Here is a 9850-nt window from a genome sequence, read left to right as displayed (position 1 = left end):
TTAGAATATTTTGCTGAGTTTACACACCTATAATATTCAATAACGGAACTTAGAAAAAATGGGGTATGCCTATGAATGTCCATTTTGTATCTATGTATTCAAAGTGGTTGGGATAGATATATAGTTGCATCCTCTTAATGAATAGAATGATTTGTTCTAACGGTGTTTGTAAATAGGATCACAAGTCCGCATCTTGTACAGCAATTAACCACTAAGAAGAATGTATGCAGTGTAATATTTGTTGAAACTGTACTTCCAATTTGATTTGAAGCTGTCTCATTGCTATCTGTTTATCAATAAAACTTTGAAAAAAAAACTACTTGAGACCTTACAAAATCAGTTTCTTTTGAAGGTGACTTATGCCTATCAGCTTTTTAAAACTTGGAAGAATTGTACAGCAATTAACCACTAAGAAGAATATATGCAGTGTATTATTTGTTGAAACTGTACTTCCGATTTGATTTGAAACTGTCTCATTGCTGTTTATCAATAAAACTTTGAAAAGAAAAAAAAATAAAGTCAATGGAAATATAAACAAAAAACAAAAAACAAAACCTTTTTATATGGGTTAAAAATGTAAATGTAACATATATTGGAATTCATGTGAACATTAAGGGAGTACAACTGTATTATTATGTGTTATTGGTCACTTGCTAATAGCCCATCACTAATATCTTCAGTTCCCACTTCTGTTCTCATCAGGAGGACAAGAAAAGGAAAAACTGAGTTTGCACTTTCTCATCATTCAAGGGAGACATCGATCTTCTGATGAGGTGTGGAATTTGGATGCAAATATACACACTGGTCACTATCACAGTTTATATCATGGTTCGGAGTTTTGTGTATTTAATAAACATGAGCCTGAATGTGGAGTGGATCAGCATGTCACACTTTATCAACTACAGACACACTGGGTTGGGGAAAGTGGTTTGCTCACCTTGTGCAAATACTGAGAAACGAAACCAATTCTTCACTCATTAGCCTGGCTCCCGCCAAATAGGTCGCTTTCTTATATCACTAAATTTGGGGTTTTATTTACATGGTTTAAATTTCCAACTCATGCAAATCTATGTTTTTTTTCCAGATTTTATATGCAAATTGTCTTTTTTTCTCTTATTTCTCATTAAGCAATATTTGTTTTAGAAACTATTAACTGTTCCAGGAGCCTATATGACAGTATAAGTTGCTTTCATAAAGCCAATCTAATTAAAAAGCTTTGAAAATTATCTTGGACCATTCATATATGACTATTTTATCATTCAGAATGTATGAGTTTTTGTTACAGAGATATGCCATCACAGTACTATCATTATGTTGACTTTTCTAAATGTGACAATATTATTTTATAAGAGTTAAAAAAACCTGACATTTTATTGTAATCTAACACATTAAAAGAACACCTGATACATAAAATAAACACTTGGCTTTTTTCTCGTTAACACAAGAAGCAATTCTTTGTATAGCCATTCAATACAAATCACAAAGCAAGTAAAGTCTTCAAAAATAGTATACATGCAATAAATTTTAAATCAAAAATGTTTATTATAAAAAGGCCTAGAAAATTATTTTTAAAAAAGGAACATTGATTTTTATAAGTCTCCAGGTTGTGTATAGGCATAGCTATAAACAACATTTCACTTTCATACAAAACTCATTCAATCATATAAAAATAAACACAAATTTACACTGACTCATCAACTATACAATTAATTAAAAAAGGCACTTGGAAGGGGTGTTGTATTATTGCATCTGTCTTTATGCATTTAAAATAGTTTAAGTCCATTACTGGGTTTCTAAGAATTCTCTCTTGCACGTATTCCCATCTTTACTTAATTTTAGAAAATCATTAAAATTCTTTTAAAAAGTAAGACATGTAACATGCACTAGGAATGTTCAAAGCCAGTCTTCCTCTTCTCCCAAGGCACATATTGGCAAAAACAAGACAGAACAGAACAAAAAAAATACTTTTAATACATTCTCTTGTGTTTCTTTCTTGCTATTTTTTCCCCTTGTCTTTAAAAATACAGTTTAAAGCATTACCGGTAATCCAAAAAGGGCTTTAATTCAAAGATGTCAACCTGACATCAGACAAGTAATGGAGTAAACTTGGAATATTTTATAAGGCACCTGAGATAGCATCTGGCAGATTCTCTTCCTCTAGGAAATTCTATTACAAACTATTACAAAGCAATACTGTTCTTTTCAGTTGAAATGATTTGGCAACGGTGAAAATATTTGCATTCTTTGTAAGTAATAAAAGATGCGATGTGCTTTTGGCTTCATCTTTGAAGAGAAAGGTCCTTGTCTTTTATCTTGTCAATCTAGCTGTCAGTAAATATATAGACATTTTAAACTTCACATGGAAAAGATTAACTTTAAAGGATCCCGTGCTCTTGCAGCTTTGTGTGTGTGTGTGTGTGTGTGTGTGTGTACGTGCGTGTGTGTGTGTGTGTGTGTGTGTCTATGCATGTTATTTGGTTGGTAAGCACAAGAGAACATGCCTTTGGACTTTTGTTTGTCATTTGGCGTCGGAGTGAAGAAATGCATTCTGTTTGAGTAAACATTGATTGCGTCACTCAGTGTGCTACGCAGCAGCCAGATTCCTCATGTTTGTGCAGGAGAGACATTCTGGAGAAGGTTTTGGAGCAGTTTTTGCACTGGTATTTCTTTACATCCGAATGGGTTTGCAGGTGGGCCCTCAGGTTTGACCTGTCTGCGAATGCTCTGTTGCAGTGAGGACAAGAAAAGGGCTTCTCCCCTGGGGGTGGGGGTGGGGAAGGAAAAGAAAAAGAGCAGATTTAGAAGAAACAGAACATTCAATAATGTCAACAAATAACATCAACCACATTTTGCCAGAAGAATGAGGAGCACAACATACCATTAAATGCCCCAGGAAAGATATGAGTACTAGTATCTGGCCCTTTGAGATAAATTCCACATTTAAAAAATTAGCCAGAAGGGTATTACACTGCCAGGCACAGAGATGGTAATTCATGTAGTTCCAGGACTTTCCCTTACTAAGGCTTTCTGCTGGAGCAGGTGCAGCTGATGGGAGCCCCTCCCAGCATTTCCCAATACTTCCCCTTTCCCCTCTTTATGTACTCTGACTGCAGAATGATTCTGTGCTCTGAATAAAAAAAATTCTGCAGAAAAAAAAGATAAAGAAACAGATGTGCAAATCAAATTCAATTGCAGCCACTCAACTCACTAAGCAGCAGTAGATTGTACAGCCAGGATGTAACTGACTAAAAAAAAGCTACAGGAGAAGTCTTCAGCTATTTAGCAAACCATTTGATTAGGATAGCAACGTCTGTATTTGCTGACTACCAGGGGCAGTTTCAATGAACACACAATCGAGCACATCTTTCCTGATTCTCTGGCTGATCTTTGAGACCAAACCACCTGAATCTACTTTCCAAAGTCTACATACTGTTTGCAGTCGTTGGAGCAGAGGTTGTTAGTAAGAAATGGAGCACTTTGTGCTTAGCAAGCACCTATCAATGATCGACCATCAGCAAAAACACCGTGTCACCACTTCGCGCAAAACTGACACCCAGCTCCCACCGCTACTGTGTCAAAGATCGACATTCTCGTCTACATTTTTCTCTTACCGGTGTGAGTTCTGATGTGTCCTTGAAGCAACCAGGGTCTGGAGAATGCCTTGCCACAAATCTTGCAAACACAAGGTAATGTGTGGGTCCGAATGTGCATCTTCAGGGCGCCCAGGCTCACGTATTCCTTGTCACAGTATTTACAGCTGAAAGATTTCCTAGACTGGGCATCACAGTGCAGCTGCTTATGCTTGGCCAGCCCAGAAAAAGTTGAATACGTCTTACTGCATAAATTGCACTGAAACTTTTCAGCTTCAATGGCGTGGGGGTCTGAAAGCTTGGATTGTAGTCTTTCCTCTTCATCACTAATGGGACTTTCGGAGCCACTGTGGTCCTTGGATGAGGTGTCAGATGGAGGAGGGGGACTCACTCGCCCCAAGGAGGAAGGGTATCCGGAAAGCGGAGAGAGGCCACTGGGCAGTGGGGAGTGGAATGGAGCTGCCGTAGTCCACATGGTAATGGGGCTGTATGCTCCTGAGCTGAGGATCTCTGGTTTGGGTATGACAGGCATGGGGTAACTCTCATAGAGATATGGGGAAATGATCACTGGGGAAAAGAAAAGGAAAGGAAAGAAGATTAAGGCGAACATGTCTACACACACACACACACACACACACACACACACAGAGAGAGAAACTATTTGGCAACACACGGGACTTTATAATGAAGAAGACAGTCCCCCCAGGAGACATGCATAGCGATCAAACGTCTGCAGCTTTGGTACTGAATGCACACACAGTCTGACAGCTGCCTGAGCTGCCCGGCCCTTGCATGGGGAAGAGAAGCCCGCAGAGGGCCTTACGGACCCGGCTTGGAGGCCCACGCAGTCACCATGTGCAAACACACAGAAAAGTGGTTTCCCTCTTATAGTCGGGCTATTTACATGTGCTGTGACTGCGGGCACCAAGATTGGGCTAAGTCAAGGTGGCAAAGAACCTTATTACAAGGGGAAAAATTCACCATTTAGTACGTTGCCGCCTACCCTCCACATATTCATTATGCATGTATAAACAAGCCCCAGAAAGCCAGGCTGTAAGAGCTGAATGAGGTTTTCTGAGCCAGCTAACAGTTCCAAAAGTTTTGAATTAAAACCTAGTCCAAATGATCCCCAGACTCTGAACTCTCTTTCAGGACCCTGCTGCAAGAACGGCGAGCAGTTGGGCCCGCGGCTGTCGCGCAGCGCGCGCGGAGGGGTCACGCGCAGCTTTAGGTCTACACGTCGCCGGCTACGAGTCGCAGACACACGTTGCATCTTTGGCCTTACCTGTGTGGGTGTCCAGTTCGCTGTAGTTTGGCTTTTTGGAGGCGTTGAAATGCTTCTTGACCAGGAAGGAGCGCGGCATGGTGCCGGCGGGCTGCGGGCGCGGATAACGGTCCGGCGGGGGACACTGCCCGGCCCTAGCGCATCGCGGCCGCGGGCTGGCGAGCGCTCAGGTGCGGCAGGGACGCGGCGCCTCGGGCCGCCCGGCTCCTTCAGCGACCGAGCGGCCGGCGCGGGGAGGGTTTTCTTGCCGGCTGCGGCGCGCAGGGCCCAATCGCGGCGCCGAGGCTCGGGTTTCAGCTCCTCCCCCGGGACAGCTGTGCGCGGAGGCAGACTGTCGTCAGACTCAGTGACTCGGCTTCAGAAATGGGCTGCTGGTCGGCCTTTCGGTGGCGGCAAAGCATAAGCGTCCGAGTCTTTTCGAGGGCGGCGGCGTCGCGCAGCCGGCCGGCGATGCGCGCGCTCGAGTCCCCGCGGGGTGCCGGCTCCCAGATGTGCGCCGGCGTCCAGATGTGCGCCCGGCGGGCGCCGCGGGGGGCGAGGCCGCGCGGATCCCAGGCCCGGCCGGGTGTCGCGAGCGGCGTCCGGCGAGTCTGATCCGCTCGCGGAGCCCGTCGCGAGTCCACTCGGCTCTTGCGAGAGCGAGGCAGGAGGGGACGCAGGCGCCGGCCGCGGGCGCAGGGCCGCTTCCTCGAGGAAATTAAGTCATCTTCTCCCCGCGCGGGCCGGGCCGGGCCGGCGGGAGCGTGCTGCGCCTGCAGCGCTGCAAACCCGCTTATCCGAGGATCTGGAAACCGGCAAAGACACGCAAGGAGGCTGAAGCGGGGAGCGGCGGGGGCCTGTCACCAGGAAGCGTGGGGCGTTTTCTCCTAGCACATTCAATACGCATTCCTGTCCTTTCGTGTGGCACGGAGTGTTTTAATAAAAATTGTGTCTCGAGAGAAATCATTTCTTTTTAATAGTTGTCTGCTTTCGGTTGGTGTCTTCCTTTTAGTATGAAATTATCAAAAGCCCTCCCACCATCTGGGTTTCCTGTATTGCATTAAAAAAAAAAAAAAAAAGATTGTTACGCACAAACATACTAGTTGGTTAAAGTTGTAAGAAGACAACTCCAAGTAACTAGCACAAGCATTTTGATTTTTTATATAGGATTAACTCTAAAAGTTTTAATGGTTCATCTTAAAACTAATATTTTCAAGCACCTCTGTCCATTTCCACACTCCCCCTTCACCTCTTTCTTGAAGAAAAAGAGAACAAATTTGCACAAAGGCCACCCTCTTCTTATTTCTAACATATGCTGGACAAAAGGAAAAAGCAAAATAAGAGAGGCAGTGTCAAGACTTGTAAATGAAAAGTGCCTTGTCAGACTGCATAATTTCTTAATCCAGGGATGAGAAAACGTGTGTGTGTGTGTGTGTGTGTGTGTGTGTGTGTGTGTGTGTGTGTGTGTAGAGCCGGGCTTGAAAGACTTCCTGAGCTGATTTCAATGACTCCTCTTTTTCCTTCCAACAGTCTGTTAAACAGAGGAAGGAAGGTAGAAGAATCCTCATGTTAATGAAATTGTACGTGTAGGAGATAGAAAAACAAATACTCATTAGGTTTCTTCACAGACTATTACCTGGAATACAAATCACAGCCAGAGTTACTTTTGGTGAGACCTTGTTCAGACTTGGGCACCTGTTTATTAGAAATAGAGACTTCCTTATCTCCCTCCATTGTTTCTTGCAAACACACACATTTTGTTAGAATTATGATAGAGCTCGGAAAACACAAATTGCCACGGGCATGAATTTTCCTCTTTTGTTCTATGCAGCTTATTCAAATAGAGGGGAATACTTTGATATACATGTGTGCTGGTGGTTGTAAGACACTAAAAGGCCTGCTAAAATATGTTTTTATAGTCCATTTAAAAAAGCTTAGCAATAGTTCACTAAGCTTGTACTTGGACGCCAGAGATATAACCCGGCTGAGGCCCCTCTGTAGGTGCCCAGAATGGGGGCACATGCCCCAAATCCCAGTTGGGATATGCTGCTCCACCTACTCCAAGGAGCACAGGGTGCTCCGGGTCGTGCATGTGGCATACCTCTGCTGCCATCGGCATGCTAACTTGTCACCTGTGAGGCCTGCTCTGCTGTCAGAGGAGGGAGAGTCCACACGCTGAAAGCCTGAGTCAGACTAAACAGGTGCGTGGCTCAGACACCTCAGAGGGCCCTTGGCTGGGGAACACTGCGGTAACAACTCAAGGAAGAAAGTCTGGGGCACGCCCAAGGGCCAGCTGTAAGGCCGTTGCTAAGCCAGGGCAGGATTCCTCTCCTGCTAGCCAGAGGCCCATGTGGAGCAGCTGGCTTTGGTCACTGACTGATTCTCTCTGGACCAGGGGCGGAAATCTTTGCCTAGGCAATGAACCACATGAGATTTTACACGTTTCATTCTGAAATCAAATGAAAGCCAATCCATAATTGAGGGGAAAAAACCCCACCAAAACTCAAGTGGGTTTTGCAAACAAAGAATCAGAGCTAGGTTGGGGAGAAACTGATGCTGCAAGATAAGGCAGGCAAGGGTGGTTACATATAAAAGAAGACGCAGGAGTCTTGCTAGATGCAGCCCAGGTGGAATGAAGCTGGGAGCACAGGCTGTGTAAAATAGGGAAGGTCCAGGCTCTAAACAGTTTGATGTAATGTAGGAGAAAATGAAAATTTTAATGACCTTTTGCAGTGGGGCTTAAAAATACTCCCAGGCTTAAGACTCCCTGTGGCCCACTTTCTGGCACTCTCTTCTGTGGAATAGATCCTGAGCATTGCCTGGATCCTAGAAGCGTAATTCTTATGATGTGCGCATGACATACCTGCCAGGCGCTCATTTCTCCTGTTTTTCTAAAGAGCAGACCAATGTCACTTGGGAAAACACTACAAATTAAGGGTCTGGGACTTTGCCCACAGGTTCTGTGGAGCAAGCTTGCCCTGCCACATAGGGAAATACACTGGAGTCGCGAGGCTTTGGAATGCATGTTGGATCCGTTTACTTTGCACAGAGATTTAGGCACATTTGGGTATTTCAGAAGTGTTGAAAACAGACTGGGAACTGACTGGGACTCCATGTGTGGGCATGGAGTCCATGGGGCACTGGCCGAAGGTTCTGGGGCCGGGGAGAGGCAGGAAATGCTGTCTGCAGCTCTGCTTTGCCTCCTCCATGCTCCTCCCCTATTCCCAACCTCAGCGGTGACACAGTTATCCCTGGGAGATAGGTGGAGGGGTGAACTCCCTTGAACGATATGAAGTAATAAAAATGCCATTGGTTTGGCTGTGATATATGGAGCATATTACAATATATTACTAATGTTAAAAGCTGTTTAGGCAAGAACAAAGGTCATATGGTGACTGAAGTTTGAATGACAAAGAGATGATGGCATTTTGTGGTTTTGTACATGTATAGCTCAGTGTAAGTATATCAACGTATGTTCATGAGTTATAACTGAACTGACCCTCAGGTAAAGCAAAGCATCCCCTAAAGCAAAAGCTACACATACTGCCTTTCAGGACCAGTGCTCCTCTAGCTATGAATTACATTTAATACTTATCTATACTTTTTTAGAATAGTTAGAGGCAATTTTTAAAAATAAAAATGGTAGGCTTGTAAGAGTGGGCACAGGATTCTGACTGTATATTCTGAGGTTCATGGGAAGAGGTTTTTTCCTCTGAAACTGGGGATGGATCTTAGCTATACACTCAATGTACACAAGTACTCAAAGAAGCCAGGAGAGCCGACTCTGTGTGTGCACATATAAATCTGTACAAATTGAGGTGAAAAATAGTAGTAATCCAAATGGTGCTGTTTAGGACTTTCTGTTCTTTCCAGTGTGTTTTCACCAGGCCGGTTGCCACTACTTTCTGGAGTGTCTGGAGTTAAGGTTGATGTATTTTGCTCAGTCAGGGCTAGTAAATATTTAAGATCTCTTCAAATATCTAACTTGAGAACAGCATTTTAAGAAGATCTATTTTTGTTTTAAAAAAATATCTATTTTCTGCCAAATTGCTTGTGTTTGGAAGGGTCTCCCTAGTTACATTTTTACAATCTCATCTCAGTGTGTGGATGTAACCTGGTTAGTGTGTCCTGCACCGTAAAAGATGTCTATCTCTTCAATGTTCTGCTTGTACTTTGTGGAAAGTGGTGGTGAGCTTATCTGTAAGATGAGTAATAAAGATTAAAAAAATAGAGAATCTTTTTTTACACAACCATTCGGGGATATGTGGTTGCAAAGTGACACCTATTGGTAGGCTTGGGGAGGCTCCCTGCTTTCTTTTTCTCTGCCAGAACTTTTTAACAAGGTCTGCCATCTAGCGGAAAAGGGATTGATTTGGCTAGACTTTAACCGTTAACCTGCTTTAATTTTGAGATGAGCATTATATGAAACTTTCTGAACCTATTAATTTATGCCTAGTTCACAGCACAGCACTGCGAGGATAGAAATATTCATGATATTCATGACGCATCATGAGCATTTTATAAAATAGATGGCTGTGGTGCACTTCCATCTGAATAGCTCAGAAGGAAGTAGCAGCTGCTCACGTGGTGCTGCAAACCGAGTGAGCCACTAGGGCCACTGATTTCTTGGATTCAGGCATGGCGTTTTAATGACAGGGAACCTACCCAAGGCTGCTTTCCCAGGGGCACTGGGATGGGGTTGACGGAGCCCTGACTTATCATGTCTACCTCCAAGTGCTGCCCACTTCATGCACTGCTGTGCACTGTGGTTTGCTTACGAGATGAAGGCACTCAGGATTCATCAGTTCGTGGAGTTATGGTTAATGGTAAGAACTGTCACTCTTGAATGACAGTCTTATCATTAGTATGAGCTGGCCCAATGTCAAGCTCCTCACATGCATTATTTTATTTTTTAATTAAAAAAGTCTTTTGCGTATTCATTTATGTATTTGGTACAGGGTCTCACTACACTGCTCAGACTCCTAGTGATCCTCCT

At 43.7% G+C, this 9850-nt stretch overlaps 1 protein-coding gene across 1 annotated transcript; it reads right to left on the bottom strand.

The window, feature by feature from the left end:
- Positions 1-1522: 1522 nt before the first annotated feature.
- Positions 1523-5183, bottom strand: Snai2 (snail family transcriptional repressor 2). Its single transcript, XM_004633384.3, has 3 exons — positions 4876-5183; positions 3612-4157; positions 1523-2758 (listed from the first exon to the last, which is right to left on the bottom strand). The coding sequence occupies exons 1-3, from the start codon at positions 4952-4954 to the stop codon at positions 2577-2579; spliced, it is 807 nt and encodes a 268-aa protein (XP_004633441.1). The 5' UTR covers positions 4955-5183; the 3' UTR covers positions 1523-2576.
- Between the last annotated feature and the right edge of the window lie 4667 nt (positions 5184-9850).

This window comes from Octodon degus, unplaced genomic scaffold (assembly GCF_000260255.1).
Source record: "Octodon degus isolate 3935 unplaced genomic scaffold, OctDeg1.0 scaffold00054, whole genome shotgun sequence".
Classification (NCBI taxonomy): domain Eukaryota; kingdom Metazoa; phylum Chordata; class Mammalia; order Rodentia; family Octodontidae; genus Octodon; species Octodon degus.
Note: the sequence above shows the minus strand (reverse complement) of the source record. Positions and strands in the feature narration are given on the sequence as shown.